The sequence below is a fragment of the Gorilla gorilla genome, chromosome 16, assembly GCF_029281585.2.
Source record: "Gorilla gorilla gorilla isolate KB3781 chromosome 16, NHGRI_mGorGor1-v2.1_pri, whole genome shotgun sequence".
NCBI lineage: Eukaryota > Metazoa > Chordata > Mammalia > Primates > Hominidae > Gorilla > Gorilla gorilla.
Window position 1 is genome coordinate 49,321,051 of NC_073240.2, and position 19,132 is coordinate 49,340,182.

Here is a 19,132-nt window from a genome sequence, read left to right on the forward strand (position 1 = left end):
ATGCCCTATCCTTTTCCAATTCAAATGGCTTACTGAGTACCTTTCTTAAAAATAATCTGGATAAAAATGGTATCAATTTTTCAACAAGTCTCATACTTTTTATAAAGCCTCATAAAACTACTATCATACAGGTTTCTGGATTATCCATATTCTCCTTTGCATTCTATACTGTCCATGGACATCAATTCTCTATTAAAATGTGCATCATGAGATAATAGCATATGCACATCAATTTCAATGACCAATATCAACAAAGGAGGCCTGGAGAAAACTGAAGACAGCTATGGGATTAGGGAAGAAAAGGGGGAAGGATAGGTGGGGATTCCCTTGCTTTTCACTTAGCTCATCTTCCTAATCCTCAAATTAATGTTCAATTTACACAAAAAGAGAACTGATCCTGTTGGTTTGTTGCTCTGCAAATATTCTTTATATCTTATCTGCTACAGTAGAGAGCATTTGTTACCAGTGGGCTTTATTGAGTGACAGAGGCCAAACCTCTCTCATAAGGTTAGCCATGATGTTTTCTTACCAACACACACACGTCCATCCAGACCCACAGCCAGTCCAGGGAAGCATTCACATCTGTAGGAGCCATCAGTGTTGACGCAACGCCCATTCATGCAGATCCCAGGGGTTTCACACTCGTTAATGTCTGTGGCAGAGAAAGGCACTTATTAAAAATGAAGTGACATTTATCTAAAATTATAACATGTTGACAATCATGTTTTAACACTTGAAAATGGGGAAGATAGGAAATAATATGCAGCATCAGCAACAAAAGCTCAAATGGCATTCTCATTTTCCTTTGAAAGAACAGTAACAAAATCAAGAGAAATCAACTGTTGGAACTTATTTTCCATAAAAAGTAACTTTAATATATTCTCCCAAGAGATTTTTGTATCCAAAATAATCACAAAGGCAAAAACAGAATCGGAGGAAGGAGAACAATGGCTGCTAAAAGACAAAGAGTTTTGTGAAATGCATAACCAGGGTAGCTCTTCCAGGGCTCTCAGAAATCTAGGGTAATAGTAAACTACAGGAAGACTTTCCTTTTGGTATTCATCACCCAGACTGGCATCCCTTCTAGTATCACCCATGTCTTGGCTCTCTGGGAAAATTCGCCTAAAATTAAAGGATATACAACTAAAGCCTTGATGGAACACCATAGAAAAAGAACAGAAAATGAATATAGATTATTCTAATGACCATTCTTGGCCAATAACAGCACTGTATGCAGTTGGAACCCAGCAAAGAAAAATCTTTCTTAAACTTTACAAATACTTTATGGTATTTTATGTGTATACTTAAGGAGGTCTGGTAAAAGACTTTATCGGACACATATTAATAATAGCAGAGGTTTTTTTCCCCCCTTAATATGGGGAAGTACAAAAGGCACCAAAACTGTGGTTTGGAAAACATACAACACTTAGAAGCAAATGATTTTAGGCCAGGTGCAGTGGCTCACACTTGTAATCCCAGCACTTTGGGAGGCTGAGGTGGGCAGATCACTTGAGGCCGGGAGTTCAAGATCAGCCTGGCCAACATGGGGAAACTCCATCTCTACTAAAAATACAAAAATCAGCTGGGCATGGTGGCATGCGGCTATAATCCCAGCAACTTGGGAGGCTGAGGCACAAGAATTACTTGAACCCCGGAGGCAGAGGTTGCAGTGAGCTGAGATTGTGCCACTGCACTCCATCCAGCCTGGGAGACAGAGTGAGGCTGTGTCTTAGAAAAAAAAGAAAAAGAAAAGCAAATGATTTTATAACAACTCCTTTTATATTATACAACTACTGTATGTGACTATTAACTTTCTCCTGACCTTAGAAAGGCAAATTGAGAGTAAAACACCTTCGTGTTTTACTTAGCTTGTGTTGTTTGGCACAAAATATATTCGGGTGGTCCAAGGTTCTGTGTACAGATTGTATTTGAAACAGCAGTTATATTTAAATACAGGAACTCAAATTGGTTAGTTATTCTGGTCAACTTTTTATTCAAATTGTGACACACAGTAAAACGTGGAGACTACAACCTGAAAGGTAACACAAAGGGTTTTTAATAAGAACGGAGATGTAAGGTAGATCCAAAGGGAGGTAACCTTGGTCAAAGTTAGTGGCTTCAACTTTCAGAGAGTGAACAGAGAAGCCATGTTGTTGATCAGATGAGTTAACTGTGGAGACTGAATTAGCATTGATGATTCAGCTTTGAACAGTCACATCTTTGTGGGCTCAGAACTAAGTGCTCAGGGCTAAGAGAAAATCTTACCCTATGGCATAAAGACAAAAATTATAAAAATGAAGAAATTCAGTATACATGGGATTAATTTCTTTTTTCATCCTTTAGTCTTATTACAGTGTGTGTACTCTACGCTCTATAAGCTAGAAAAAAATAAGACATTGATAATAATACAGAGCTGTGGAGCTCTCTCTCTCTCTCTCTCAGATCCTTAAGCCAGAATGCTAAAGTCAGAACAAACCATCCATATCATCAGCACTTTCAAATTAATAGAACAACCAATTTATTGATAGGATACTATTTCACTGGTTGCCAATGGTTGCCAAATCTGGTTTCATCTATGAGGTCACAGCATTATCTATTGGCCATACTTAATGTTGGGACGCTGTGGCCTGGGTCAGCAGGAGCCTAGAGGCACTAAAAGTGAATCTTAGTGTGCTCTGTGTATCAACAAGAAGATTATGTATTCTCCTAGGTCTGTTCACAAAGGGGCTTTCATATCTCTTTCTATTATATTTTTTGGAAGCCTAATTCCAAATATTCCAGCAATTATTCTCTTCCCTTTTCCTTTTTACTTGTACAGTGCTAAATTTGCACAGTTTGGCACTTTGTTTTATGCTATTTTACATTGTAGAATATTTCCATGTGTTAATCCTGTCTTCTCATATAAGTTCCTCCTAGCACAGGGCTCAAAAGTACAGAAACCACCTTCCTCCTTCAAATTTGAAACACCCAACTGTTTTCTCTTGCTGGGAAGACAGATTTGCACAATATTAAGAGCCATTGATGTGAAGGTCATAGAGAATGTAGGTAAACAACCAAGGGCTTGAAGTTCTTTTAAGCCTGGAGAAAATGCACATCTTGCCAAGGACTTAATACAAGGCTTTCTTCCATAACACGTTTACCAAAGCTGTCCACTAGGGGCACACAGAGAAGAGGCACCATAGGACTTTATTCTGCTTTCCTCTACCTTGAATAGCTTGACCCTCTACACTTCTGCATCTGAAACTATGCCCAGAAGCTCTAAGTGCAGCATTTTAGCAGATTTTCTGGATCTGTTTTGAGTATGAGGTTCTTTAAGAAGTCTGGTTCCAACTCAGATCCTGGACCAAGTGCAATAATCACTGATCCCTACATAAGACAGGAGACACCAAGCACAAATTTGTCTCCAGTAACTTTTCTTAGGACCCCAATTCTCAACAGCAAAAATAAAAATCCTCATTTTTGCTTCGATACCTGGGGCAATGAGATTATTTCAAAATGGTTTACCAAACTAAAAAATGGTTCTTGGTTGTTTATTTATTCTGCTTAATCCTGTTTCCCTTCTTGCTTATGTAACTTGATAAAGCCTAAATAAATTATCCTTAAAAAAAATTTCTGTGTCTTAAGATGCCTAGAGGAAATTATGAGGAAGAGATCATTGCAAATAACAGTCTACACTATTCTGTCCAGGTAAAGATGTAAGAGGTGGCAAATAACAGCCACCAAGAAGCCTAACCACCATTATTCCCTAACTGGAAAGAAGAGGTAGAACTCAGCTTCTTGAGAACAATGCCCACATCTGTTGGAAGACCAATACGCAGTTTGGATTATTTATTTGCTACATAGCTTTTGACTCCTTTGAGAAGACCTCAAATACCCTTTCTGAAATAACAATAGTCTTCTGGGCATAAACTGTAGCTCTTTGGATGGCTGGATTTAAGAAGGAGTTTCAGTCAGGTTTCCCAAACCAAAATTCAAGGTACTTTAAGTGGGGAGAATCAGTAAAGAAAGGTAGTACCTCTAAACAACATAAGGAGGAGAAAAGGCACGTGAAGAACATGATCTAGGGTTTTATAGCACAAACCTTTGCAATAACGTCCATCTGATGCCAGCTGGAATCCAGGTTTGCAAATACATTTAAAACTGCCATCTTCATTGATACACATTCCATTAAGGCACATGTTCCTTATGCTGCATTCATCCATATCTGAAAATACAAAACATACATTTTCTTATGACCAGAAGAGTAAGCTTATGAAGGAAACCAATCCGGATGAAAATAATTCTGTTTCTTCATATTTCTTTCTTTTTGTTATTACAGCCTAAGGCTAATTTTCATCCAAATAAGATCATCTAAGGAAGGAGAAGATGGGACATATGAAATACATATCTCAAGTTCTTGAGTTTTGGCATGTGCATGCAAACTCTAGGGCTAGATGTATAGGTATATTTATTTATAAAATTTGACTCCATAGAAGTTATCAGGGTCCTTTTTAGGAATAATAGTTTACAAACTGAAAAATGTGCTAATAGCCTAGTGGGTATATTTATTTCACAGATTCATATTACTTCTAATGCTCTGAATATGAACATAAGTCAAAACTAAGATTAGTGGAATTTGAAATGTATTTAGGCTACATCCTAATTCTTTTAAAGATGAAAACCAGAAGATAACTTGTAGTTTGAAGCAATTTTAAATAGGGGCAGGTAAAAAGTGGACTTTTAGAATACATGGCTCAACTACGGATTATAGCTGTGCCAGTGAACCTTTAAGATCCCTTAAACATTGGGGATGGTTCTTTAAATTCATCACTATGTTATTTTATTTGATATTAAAGCTGTCTTGGGAGGCACTTGCTCTTTTAGACACAGTGTTTTCACTTACAGGCTTTAGAAAGACCAAAGTGATTTATTATATATACATATTTTAGATATATATAATATATATATTAGACATATATAATGTATTTTAAATATATATTATTTATATTTTAGATATATATTATTTATATTTAAATATGTATTTTATGATTATCTATATATTACATATTCAGAAATACATATATACACATATATTACATATACAGAAAATATATATAACATGTATTTTACATTATATCTATTTTAGATATATATTTCAGATACTGATTAGTAGCATTTTATTACTAGGCAGACACTTTAAACAAAAAGATTATAAACGGCTAGATAATACACGGACTTAGGTGTGTCCTATTTTTAAAAAATGTACAAATTCTGATTGTAAAAAATTAGAAAGTATGAAATTGTGCCACAGAAGTTTCATCACACCAGGGATCTTTAAATGGCAAGCTCTCCTAGCATATTAAAATGTTATTTGATTCACACAAATGTAAATTAAGAAATGAATATCATGGAAAATTAGGCTTCCCTCCCAGATAAAATATATAAAACATATTTGATACTTTGACATTTCACTCATTATTTGGTCTTGTTAAAGACCCCTGATATTGAAACTGCAATGGAAGGAGACGACTAACATTAGTATACTATTATTACCTTCACAGTTCTTCCCATCTCGTGTAACGTGAAAGCCCGCATTACACACGCAATGAAAACTGCCATCTGTGTTGATGCAGCGTCCATTATTGCAGATCCGGCCATTCTGTAAACACTCATCAATGTCTAAAATCAAAGTTTAAAAAGAAGAAATAGCTTTATTTAGGGGAGTTAAAATTATTTTATTTCCCCCTCCCTCCATTTGCAAACTCATGATCTTGGCTTTTGGTTTTAATTACTTAATAATATTCTCCAACATTAATTGGTTATCAAATAATGTGATATTTAGGGTTATCACAGTTGAAAAGACATGATAAAAAACCTGTATAATTACATTAGATGTAACTCTAATTTCTAATAAGACTCCTTAAATCCGAAGTCTGTAAACAAAATAGATTCTTCTTCACCATTTTCCAAGCACATCTATTTAACCAGTATAAATCATTATTTATACTGAAATTTGGCTGGCATCTTTAAACACATAATTTTAAAAGACATATTTTATAGCTATCTCAGAACAATACAACATATGCTATTTTTTTAAACAATCACCTTAATTCTGCCTGAAAACCATCAATCACATCTCTAAAATGTCCATCTTCCTTATACCAATTCTGGTTTACGTGCAGGGTTACTGCTGATAGATTCTTAGTCTTTTAAAAAACAACTTTATGAGTATTCTACCAACCAAATAAAATATTGATTCTATGAGGGTATTTTTCCTTTTTTTCTATTGTGGTTAATATTATGCCAAGGTACACAATAGAGCTTGACACGAAGTGTTAAAATAACAATAACTGAAACAATCTGTATCTGATTTCTCCCTTAAATATTAACAATCTACCCAAAGTGGATAGCATGGTGCCCTGGATTATCTGTTTCTCTCAGTTTCAAGAAGCTACAAACCTGGATAAACATCAAAGAGGATGAACACAAACCTCTTTGTCTACACAGGCACACAATCACTTCCAGGGCTTATTCCCAGAAGACAGGGACCAAGAAACTATGTGGAGTTGGATGGGAGCATTCCTATCTATGCAGAGTTGAGGTCACATTTGTCTGAGTATAAGTGCCCTAAATATCCCCTGAACAATGAGCACGTGCGTTCATGGCACGTCAGTTACTCTGACTGTTTACCCTGTGTCTGCATGGTGTCTTGTGGTTGGCCCTCAGATGCACTTTCTTTCTGGGCAGATCCTGCAGTGGTTTCCACACAAGTCATTGGACGAGCTGAGGCAGTCTGGGCTTTTCTTCTGTCTGATCTTTGTGCCAACAACCTACGATCTTTTTCTCTCTCGTTTATTTCTTAATCCTTGCTAAAAATCAGACTTGCTCCACACTCAAAAAAATGGTAAAAAACCACATATTCTTGAGCAGACTTTTTTTAAGGATCCTATAATTTTTTGAGGCCCAAGGTTAAAATAAACAGGATAAAAAGTTCATCTTTTTCTTTCTTCCTCAATTTCAGAATGTCATGGGGTTCCCCACTGCCCTATAAGACAAATTTAAAGCTTGTCATTCAAAGTTCTCCTCTACTGTGTTTCTGCCCATCCTTCTATCCCCTTCTACTCGGCCCCTCACTTACTTCCCAGCTATGTGCACAGCCTTTTGGACCATTCTGTGGCAACTTTCATCAGCAAAATAATGTGAGCACGTTCTCAACTTCTTATTTGCAGGATAACCTTAGCGCTAGCTCTTAAAGAAGGCAGTGCTTTAAATATTCAGGTCATCCTCAGTCTCCAATACTAAGTCTCAGATTGATAACAACCACATACATGGGTTTATACTGGCTGGTCCTTGCCCCAGCTGAGTGCTCTCAATAACCACCTCTCTTTGCTTATTTAACAGTGCAGTCTCTGGACATTGATTTCATTTTATTTTCTGTTATTGCAAAATGCCTAGTATGCTATTTGTACATGTTAATTATTTTAAACAATAGTCATAATATTAAGAAGGTTCTCAACTCAGTTACGTGTTCAACCTATCCATATTTATAATTAATTAATAGAAATGTTAGTGAGTTCAAAGTCCTTGTTCCAGTTTTTTTCTGCTTAAAATGGTCATTTATATGTAGTGCACTAAAATACACTGGTGGCAAGAAATCTCTACGTGAGAACAAAATTCATAAATTTTGAAGCCAGTCCACTGATAAAAATTAAAACTTCTATATGTCTTCAACTCATGAAGAGCTTTTGCTAAAAGAGGCAAATAAGATCAACTCTTGTCAATGGCTACCAATTTTCTAAAGTGATATAAACCTCGCTATCTTTTACTTAACTTTTAAAAAACTTTTAAGTTCAGGGATACATGTGCAGGTTTGTTAAATAGGTAAACTTCTGTCATGGGGGTTTGTTGTACAGATTATTTCATTACCCAGGTATTAAGCCTACTACCCATTGGTTATTTTTCCTGATCCTCTCCCTCCTCCAACCCTCCACCCTCCAATAGGCCCCGGTGTGTGTTGGTCCCTTCTATGTGTTCATGTGTCACCATTTAGCTCCCACTTAAAAGTGAGAACATGCAGTATTTGGTTTTCTGTTCCTATGTTAGTTTACTAAGTATAATGACCTCCAGCTCCATCCATGTCCCTGCAAAGGACATGATCTCATTCTTTTTTATGGCTGCATAATATTCCATGGTGTACATGTACTACATTTTCTTTATCCAGTCTATCATTGATGGGCCCTTTTATTTAACTTTAACAGAGTATTTGCCTGTTTTTTTTTTCTGTCTTTACTGAATGATACAGTTCATTTTGTGCTTAATTTAGAGATAGAGATGGAGATAGATGTTTGGGCTCCCTGACAGTGATCATTGTATCTTATTTATTTCTGTTTTAGAAACTAAGTACATAAGAGTCATTTAATAAAAGGCATATTGGGTGGCTTAATAAATTAGTTAATAAACCTGATGGGAAATTTTTTATGAGGGGACATTTATAGCAGTGCTTCTCAAACTTCAATGTACATACAGATTGCTGGGGGATCTTGTTAAAATATAGATTCTGCAATAGTATGTCTGTGGTGGAACCTGAGATTCTGCCTTTCCAAGCAGCTCTAGGAGATGCTGTTGCTGACCACACTAAAAAGCAGCAAGGGCTTAGAGTGACATCCTTATCTTTTAGAACTTTCCATTAAGAAATTAATTGCACATAATTTCAACTGAAATTTTCCTCAGTTGCTGTGTCACAAAGGACAATCCCACTCTCTACTTCTCAGATGAAAACTTAAGAGGCAATAATTGTGACGAGACAACAATACTGAAAATAAGATTTTCCTTCAGGCATAGACACATGTTATAAAATAACTTCAATGCTTGCCAGATTTTATGACACTGTCTTTCAGAATGACAATAGGTGGAACTAAGTTCAAAAAAGCCATGGGACTATATTAGTCTCTTCCGGCATGGGTTATTTAAACTCCATGGAACTCCTCTGAAGCCAACCCCCAGTTAGCATATATGTCCCACATTCCACGTCAGGAGCCAGGACCATACCTCGGCATTCTGTCCGCGTGAGTGTGCTCTGATATCCAGCACGGCACTGACAGGTGTACGAACCCTGGTTGTTAATACACTCACCACCAGCACAGGGGTTTTTCTCACATTCATCAACATCTGCAAAGCACAATGTATTTTAGTGCAAAATTACATAGCAATACTTCATAATTCTAAGACTTTCTGGGTTCCTTTTATACATATAAAACATTTTCCTTTTGAGAAATAAATAACATAATGAAAGGATCTTTTTTCTTTCCACTACAATATGTCATTAGCCATTTGAAGACTGGTTGAGCAGTTAAAGTGTATTATTTTCATGTGTCATTTTGCAGAGAAAAATTCCAAACATGTAGCAACTCAACAATCTGATCTAATAAACATTTTTTCTTCCTTGAGTCTGATCTAAGAGAACCAAACAGACTAACATTTCAGAAGTGGCTTCTGGATAGGATTCCAAGTATCTCTTGAAGCTCTGTTTTTTTCCAATAAAAAGAAGGTCTAACCATATCCAAGCATTCCCTGCTGAGTTCCACTAAAATGTTAGAACAAAACATGAAGCAACTGTTGTTTAAAGGGCAGTTCTCAATCACCACAGACTCTCCCCCATCCCCAGATGTGTTCAATACACAGGCTCACACTAGTTTTACAGTCACTTAGAATTATCAGTACATTTAGAGATAAACTGGTTTATATGACCCTACTTGTAAACAAGAGGAAGCTAAAATTTAGCAAAGATAACCCACTTGCCCACATGCTTCTTAGTGCCAGATACAGATTTGACCTCACATTCCGCAACCCTGAGTTAGATGTTCCCACTTCTCCTCAGCTCTGATGACCTCTAGGAGGGGTGTTCATATCATCAGGAAATTAAATAGTTTGGGAAAGTAAGAACTCATCATTTCTGACAAATCATAAATTTATAATTAGAAAATTAGAATTCATAACAGAACTAAGAGGTGAACTTATTTTTAAAACAAGTTGATAGGAGCTGCGTGTTCTTATCCAATCCAACAAATTGATTATTCTTTCATTACATTTCCTCCCTTCACCAGCTTAAATGCCTCATCAGCAATTTAAACTTTCTTTCTTCCATTTACAATAACTAGTCTAAGAGAGTTGGTAAGCTACACATTTAGACTAGTATAATGTGCAAAATTCCATAATTTGGGGATATTTTTAACACTTTCTTTTAATGGTTAGGCTTTTGGTAGGGTGTCTTAAATTGGAGTTACCAGAAATGAATTGAGTATCTTTTACAATGAAAGTTAAAAGTAACTTTAATAGGCAGAATAACAACCTCCCAAATATGCTCATGTCTTAATTCCCAGAACCTATGGATATGTTATATAGCCAGCAAAGGGGAATTAAAGTTGTAGATGGAATTAAGGTTGCTAATCAGTGATCTTGAGATGGAGAGTCTCCTGGATTATACAGCTGGCCAAATGCAGTCACAGATATCCTTAAATGTGGAAGAGGGAATTGCAAGAGAGAGCCAGAGAGAGAGAGAGAGAGATTTGAAGATGCAACACTGCTGGCTTTGAAAATGGAGGAAGGGGTCATGAGCTAAGGACACAGGCAGCTGCTAGTAGCTGAAAAAGGCAAAGAGATGGATTCCTCCCAAGAGCCACCAAAAGGAAGACAGCCCTCCCAACACCTGGATGTTAGCCCAGTAAGACTTCTGTTGGACTACTAACCTACAGAGCTGAAAGATAATTTAAATTTGTATTGTATTAAGCCACCAAGTTTGGGGTAAGTTGTTACAGCAGCAATAGAAAACCAGTAGAGTCAAGGAACAGAATTACAACAGACCCTTGGTGCCAACCTAGGATGGATCACGTACCAATACACTCCCCACGGAGGTCCAGCTGGAACCCTTTGTTGCACTCACACCGGTAGCTCCCAGGAGTTGGAATGCAGCGTCCATTTTGACAGAGATAGCGGACCAACTGGCAGTAATCAGTAACGTTTACTGGCAGCACCCCTAGAAGAACATTAAGCCCCATTAAAATTATTTTAACTATGGTATCTTTCATCAGTACTTAATCTGACAATAATGAACAAGATGTTGAATCAGAAAGGAAAGAGGATACTCTTTGGGCAAAGGTCGTCTGGTGACAACAGAGCATATTTCCACCCTGCCAACAGAGATCACATTGCACTGTGAGCACCGGGGAGCTCACAACCCAGCTGCAGCCTGCTTTTCTCTGCCCTCTTCACCACCTCACTCTCAAACCTCTAGTTTGCAGAAATAACAAAGGCAGAGAGATATTGGTATTGAACTACTTATAAAACTGCCTTGCAAGCTCTATAACCTAAAGTCTAATTTTATACCTCCTCTATTAATCCTTTCTGTGAATCAGATTTAACTATCGCCCATAACTCTCCCATAGTTGCCTGAAAACACCAATAACAAAAGGACATTAATCTCTGGAGAATAGGAAGCCTCCCGTTTTTCTCTATGCAATAGGAAAATTGAGACATACATATGATATAGATATAGATAACATTATGTAAACCAAAAATTAATATAACAATTTACAAACTTATTTAATGACTAAAGCAGCATAAATAAATAATAAAAAATGTTAACTTGAACAATGCAAGAAAAATAACTAGATGATTTTTGAATTCTTACTTGGTGGCTCCCGAGATGGATACAGATATTCCACTGGTGGTCGAGGGACCGGAATTTGAGGTCCAGGAGGAAAGCCAGGAGGAACAGGGAGAACTGGAGGAATGGGGCCAAGGGGTGGGGGAGGATATTCTGGTCTCCCAGGAATTACCATAGGAACAGAGCACAGCTTGTTGAAATCCTCTAGAAAAACACAACAAAACAAAACACAACAGCTGAGCTGTAGCTGATGATCATAGGCCCACAGAAGTCATCCTTATTTTTTTAAAGATATTTTTGAATAAAATTGATCCTCAAAATTCACAGGTCAACTGGAGAAAAGAAAAAGAACCAACTGACTGGATTCCCATTTTTAATACCTGCAGCAGCAACCACTCTGGAACAATAATTCAAATCCAAAACCATGTTCCTCCCAAAACCTCAGAGTCTTTATCTGTATCAAAATTCACCTCATGGAAAACATAAAAGTACTACTTTCTCCATCCAGTCCCACCTGTGGATCCCACAGGGCTCTACAGAATACATTAAAAAATTTGGATTTTATTTTATGCGCAGTGCAAAACCACTGGATGTCTTCAACGGGGGTGGGACATGATCAGATTACCATTTTCAGAAGATCATGCTTACAATTACATCATATGAAGAACATTACTGCGGGGAGGCAAGGCTGTTGCAGAAGACCAAGGGGGAGATGATGATGTCTGGACGGGGGAGTCAGTGACTGAATCAGACAGAAGTGGACAAATCTGAAGCACATTTTAGAGATAAATGTATAGTGTTCAGTGAAGTACATTTTTGAGATAAATGTATAGTGCTCAGTGAAGTAGTAAGTGTCAGAGCTCAGGACACAAGAAGTCAACAATGACTCCTAATTTTCTGGTTGAGCAGTTGGGTGAATGTTGGTGCCCTTGCCTGGATGGGAAAAATCATGGTAATAGCAGGTTTGGTGGGTAGAAACCAAGTTCCATTTTGAACATAGGAGTTTTGAGATATCAGACATCCAAGTGGAGCTATCACTTCGCAGTTGTAAAAGACAGTGTGAAGCTTAGACGAATCAATGCTAGACGTGAGTTTGAGAGTCATCAGTACAGAGAGGTGATACTCAAAGCCATGGGGATGGATGAGCTCATGTAAGAGTGGTGTGGAAGGGGAAGAGAAGGGAGTGCAAAGACAGAACCCTGAAGAATACTGATTCGTAAAAGAAAGCAATATCAATGGAGAAGTGGCCCATAAGGGAGGAGAAACACCAAGGGGTGTGGGTCAGGTATGAATGCTGCATAGTGACCCTCTGAATGAGGACATCCTGAATTCATCATCTGCTTCCCTATGATTCTACATTTTTAGGATGATTACTATTTTTCACAGTGTCAGGTCTTTATCAAATAAATCATCTTTAGGTTTCCAAACATTTGTTCTGGGCTTCCAAAAAGGTGTTTTTAAGCAGTATCCAGGTTTCCAAGGATGTATTTATTTTATTTATTTTCATGTTGCCTACAAATAGCCATGTTTTTTCATAGTTCCCTTCTATAAGTAACCTATGTGACTTTTAAATTTCATTTTTTTCCTCTTTTGCTAGGATGTTGGTAATTTTATTTTCACAGTTGTACAGTGATTTTCTCATGGATACCTTCTATGCTAGTTTCAGCCATTAATAGAAATTAGACTAATATTTTTCTTTTCCTTACAGACTAAAATTTAACTTATTTTCAGACAGTAATAGGTCTTAACTGAAATGCATTCATATTTCAACCTCACGGGACATTCTGCCAATTTACATGAGGTTAAATAGGAAAGTACTGTTGGTACTTTCTGGTCCGTTTCTAAAATTTCTTCATTCATATTTGACATTTCCATCTCAGGTCAAGTTTATGTTTTCAGAGAATTCTCTTACAGCATTTTAATTACGATTTCACTGGAATTTCAAATTACAGAGATACTGACGTACTTGAATGTATTTGTAAAGGAATTCTATGTTGTTCATGATTCCCTGACTCAAGATGTCTCAATCCTGTTTGTCAACCAACAGTGATTCTTCCTATAGATTTATCATCTGTACGTGCCATATCCACCATTCCCTGGGAACCTGCTCTCACCAAATTCCCACCACTAAGACTGTGTAGTCTTTGAAGTCAGGGATCATCTCTAACTCATGACTAGTTCCCACTCTCAGCCTTGCCCTGCAAATTGCACATAACAGGAATTCATTAACTACGTGTTAATTTAATTAAATGACAGTTACATTAAGGAACTCACTTTGCTTCCAAGCATTTGTAGGTACCAATTCGGCCTTTCTTTTTAAGACTTTTTGAATTTATATAAAAGAAATTGAATAGTTTATCAGCATTTCTGCTAATTAGGTGGGCATTTTACTTTAAGAATGCCATTAAATTCATCTTAACCTCTCTAGGAAAGTGTATCAGACTGAATCCGATATGTCTTCCTATTTTTTACAGATTTAGTAATCTTCTCATTGCCCCTTTACATTCAGGATCAGCAACGTGGGGCTAATTTTGTTAAGCTGATGTCCATCTTTCCTATCTCCACTTAACCCAAGATGATGCTGATTTATTTTTTAAAGAGTGAAAAGCTGGCCAATCTAAAATCCTTCCTGCATCACTCTCTGTAAGAGCCCAGATCTCTGTAGCACTGGTACTGGAATATTTAGACAAACAAAAACCTACCTGCAAGTTATTTTGCTCTATAAATCTGTTTTGCCCAAGGCCTCTGAGGGCTGTGCATCTCTCAGTGGTATACCTGGGAGGACAGCTCCCTGTAAAGCCACACACAGGAACCTGGTCTTCTGCTCCAACTGTCCCAAAGTAGGTCTTCCCGCAGGCACCTAAACCTGCTCTAGTCCTCTTCTCTATTCAAAGCCTCAACACAGGAAGGAATCCACATCAAAGCTGCTGATTCCTAAGTTAACATATGCATTTTAAAAGCCATTCTCCTGGTACCTAAGCCATGTCTTAGTAGGAAGTCATGTGCTTCTAAACAGTGATCTACTAAATGGTCCCCTACTGGACTCAGGAAGGTAAACTTCATCTATGTATTTGTTTATTTATGTATTAGTATTTTAATTGACAAGTAAAAATTGTATATATTCATTGTGCACAACGTGATGTTTTGAAATATGCTCAATTGGTGGGAAAGATGTTGCCTAATAAGTTGCTCTCTGTATTTGAATGCCTCCTATAAGCAAGATTTTGCTAAATACTATGGAAGTGTAAAAAGCATGAGAAATATGAGACTACAATAATGAATGAGATTTCCTAATGAGATTGATCAACCAGTAAAAGAGCAAGATGTGAACACACATATGGCACTCATGCCATAGTGATAGTACCAGCTAGAACCACGGGAGCACAAGGAAGAAGGGAGCACTTCCAGCTGCAGGTACCTCGGGATATTCATGGATTAGGTCCTGTTTCAGCAGATCCTTAACAAGAAAAGAGGATATAAAACAGGCAAGGATGGCAGGAGTAGGGAGAAAGAGACTGAACTGGCAAGAAGTTTTAGAAAAAAAGCCAACTTGAATTTAGAAATGCTCGGATTGGGTGCAATGAAAACTCAATCATATAATTTAAACTACTATAAAGAACAAGAATTAAAAAGATGAACTGGGATTAGATTCGGGGACTCTAAATGCTGTGCTAAGTAGCAAATGTTCTTTGCAAGAAATGGAGTGAATTGGCCACTAAATATTGCCCGAGTTCATCCTGGGGAAATATTTTTGGACATCTTTCTGGACTAACGAAAGTGTGCTGTATTTATGTATTTGTTTAGTTATGTATTTTTAAACTAACGAATAAAAATTGTATGCATTCATTGTGTACAACATGGTGTTTTGAAATAGGCTCAATTAGTCAAAAGGTGTCTCCTTTTTCTCCCCTAGACACAATTTTTTAAACTGAACTTCACTGACTCATGGCAATGGTGGATTTCAGAGACTAGTTAGGAGACTACTGGAACAGTCCAGACTAGAGAAAATATGCTTCTAATGGAAACAAAAAAATGGACAGATAAAAGAGATACTGTGAAGGAAAAAAAAAACAAGCAGGACTTAGCAGGAAGGAAGGAGTCCAATGTTAGGAAAAAGGAAATGTGTCTCCTGAACAACTTACCTGAAAAATTCTGAAAGCTGAGTTTTACTCTACTGAGCTTTTGAGTACTACATGAGAGCCATTAAGTATTAAAATGAGAATAAGTACTTCCCCAAAAGGTTTCTGTTTAGTAGTAATAAGCCAGCTAAGTAAAAAGCAGTACCTGAAAACAGTACTCTTTGTACAGACCCCTTTTTTTCCCCTGTGCATTTTCTAGGGAAATTTCCCTGGACATCATCTCTTATATTTCCTGGAGTCTACTCATTTACCCAGGTTTCCACTACATCTGCATCATGCACATTGCCACTGGGATTGTGAGGGCTGGGATGGGATATTCTGCAGATAACTGGAAGGGCTCTTACCGGTTGCTCTGATGGGACACATCTCAGGGGCGACAGTGACCCCTGGAGACCAGCATCGGCCGGCATCACAGCAGCACTGCATTTTGGTTATGGACTGTGGCAGCTGGTTAGAGCAGCGCCCGTTTGTCAGAGCTGTGTAACAGTATCCTGGGCGAACATCTGAGGACAAAGAAACACATACACACACACATCACTGAGATAATACTTGTAACAACACTCCCCTGCCCGAGCAGCTCCATACTTCACACTTGGGCTACGGCAGGATTAACTCACACCTCTGCCCCCCAGAAGGGAAGCTGCGAGCGCTGCACAGGAACAGTGCTCAGTCAGAAATCCCTGGTCTCACACCTTTTGCCCCTGTGTGCTAGTGCACTTGGCTGAAGTCCCACATTCCATACCCAAGGTGGGAACGAATGATTAAAACCATGTGTGCCATAGGAAAAGAGAGACTAAGAAAATCACTAGCAGTAACAGTTAATTATTTATGAAGACATGTCTCTATGCTGAAGAGAGACTGGGTTGTCCCTGGTTTCAAACTGCTTAATTCGAGCCATTTTAGGAAAATATGTAAATCTATTTTAAAACAACATTTAGTCTACATTTCTAAAAGATCTTTCTTATTTTCCAGTCTGCAACTGTGAGAGTCACACATAAGTTTTTGTTGTTGTTGTTATTTTTGAAGAATGAGCCACTTTGCATTTAGATCCAATGCTTATTAATCAAGATTTCCTTTTGTCTTAGGGCCCTAACAGATTTTAAAAGGTACTAGTTATTTATAACTTCAAAATGGCACATGATTCCAAGTTCTTAGTCCTATAGGATACAATAGCTCTAGAAGGATTTTGTTGTTGTTTTTGGCAGAAAGTGTCTTCTCAAAGCAACATGGTAAGACGCATTTCTATATCACTTTTATTGGGTTACATCATGTCTAATTGTCATGACATCCGACACACTGCAGCGCAGCTCTGGGTTACCGAAAGAGTTTGTGGCATAGGAAAACCTAACTGCTCCATATGCCTTTGAGATATTACCATGAAACAGTGAGGGCAGGTAGCAAAATGCAAAACACTTTTACTGCCTGACATGTGCTGAGGGTGTACCTCTCTTCAAGTAAACTATATCTCTACAGAGATCATATAAAATTAAATTTTGAAAAGCAAATAATATTGTCAATATGCTTGCTATTTAAAGCAGGGGTCTCTAACCCCCAGGGGCCCCAATCCCCAGTTCTGGTCTGTGGCGTGTTAGGAACTGGGCTGTCCAGCAGGGGGTGAGCGGCAGGTGAATGAGTGAAGCTTCATCTGTATTTATAGCCACTCCCCATTGCTGGCATTACTGCCTGAGCCCTGCCTCTGTCAGATCAGTGGCAGCACTAGATTCTCATAGGATGGTGAACCCTATTGTGAACTATGCATGCGAGGGTTCTAGGTTGTGTGTTCCCAATGAGAATCTAATGCCTGATGATCTGCCAATGTCTCCCATCACCCTCAGATGGGACCATCTAATTGCAGGAAAACAAGCTCAGGGCTCCCATTGATCTACATTATGGTGAGTTGTATAATTACTTCATTATATATTACAATTTAATATATAATATTAAATTGTATTAATTAATTTAATATAATACACTTTATTGTGTATAATAAAGTGCACAATAAATGTAATGTGCTTGAATCATCCTGAAACCATCCTCTTCTCCCAGTCCATGGAAAAATTGTCTTCCACGAAACTAGTCCCTCGTGCCAAAAAGGTTGGGGACCACTGATTTAAAGGAATATAAGGGTTAAATCCTTTTGTAAAGCAAAGATCTTTCATAGCCAAAAATCCATCCCTGGGTTTCCTGTAAGTCTGAATATTAAATTTCAAGTTTTCTCAAACAGGGTCATACCTGTAATTGTTACAATCTACATCATTCTTAAGAACACAAAGCCCTCATGTCTTGAGGTTTCAATAAATTAATAAAATGAAATAAAATAAAAACGAGGCTAATTTAGAAACATTTAAATTATTAACATCAAGTGAAGAAGGCTAAAACCAACCTAGACAAACCATAAAAGAATATTATGGGTCAGTTTTAAAGGATACAAGATTATTTCCGAAAAGTACTTAAAACCACTAGCCAGTGTAAATGTGCTTTCCAGAATTTTTTTGTGGTTCCAGTTCCTGTACCTCTGGTCAGACTAATAGTTTCACCAAAGAGGCAGAACAAGTTTTATTCCAGCCTGGTCCAGGATAAATGGCTGGAGAGGGAGTATAGACAAGTATGCTCTCTGTGAAGCCTCAGGTGGTACCTCCCTCGTCAAGAGGGCAGAGAAATTGAACTTCCTACATTCTAATTTGTAATGCCTTAAAACCACTAATACTTTATATACTTGGGAATTAGTAAATATTTGGGGCATGGAAACCAAAGACTGTTGAGAATGGGAAGAGATATTCAAAACTGGCTTATATCCCAGCTTCAAATGAATTCGGTGGTCAAAACCCAGTGTAAACACTTGACCAAATTATGGAATTTGTACATATAATTTTCAGCATGGGCTATCTTTCAGAGCAAAACTAGGGCCTACAGTTGCCAATGACAAAAGCTTAATGGGCTAATGTCTATTATTTTGCAAATCAACTATGATACCATGTTATTGCCCATCTGGCTGACTTATATGTTAAATCAATGGATCACAAACTCTTGATCAAAATGGTGAATGTTGGGGGTAAAAAAAATTACAAATCAAGTTTGGGTTACTGGCAGTCCCTGATTTACAGATGGCACCTGCACATATAATAATAATTTTTCTAATTTATTTTTTTGCTGAAGAAGCACCTTTGTTAAAAATATACATTTATATAACTTATAATTTTAATGAAAACCTACAGGCTAATAAGGAAGGAAAAAACTGAAAATCGGAAACCATTTGGAGTAAATGACCTCCAGAACACAACAGCCTGAAGTTTTTCACTTCGTTAGGCAGCAGTGCCACACCAAGGGTGGCGGGGGAACCGTTGTGGTGGTA

General features: G+C 37.6%; 1 protein-coding gene across 1 annotated transcript in view; it reads right to left on the minus strand.

Moving 5' to 3' along the window:
* FBN1 (fibrillin 1) overlaps positions 1 to 19,132 on the minus strand; it is a 234,459-nt gene that overhangs the window by 94,552 nt on the left and 120,775 nt on the right. Inside the window, exons 10-16 of the mRNA XM_019011042.4 lie at positions 16,125 to 16,283; positions 11,666 to 11,845; positions 10,871 to 11,011; positions 9,028 to 9,147; positions 5,533 to 5,658; positions 4,082 to 4,204; positions 530 to 652 (exon numbers count right to left, since the gene is read on the minus strand). Of these exons, the coding sequence (XP_018866587.1) occupies positions 530 to 652; positions 4,082 to 4,204; positions 5,533 to 5,658; positions 9,028 to 9,147; positions 10,871 to 11,011; positions 11,666 to 11,845; positions 16,125 to 16,283 (972 nt within the window). The remainder of the gene's footprint in view (positions 1 to 529; positions 653 to 4,081; positions 4,205 to 5,532; positions 5,659 to 9,027; positions 9,148 to 10,870; positions 11,012 to 11,665; positions 11,846 to 16,124; positions 16,284 to 19,132) is intronic.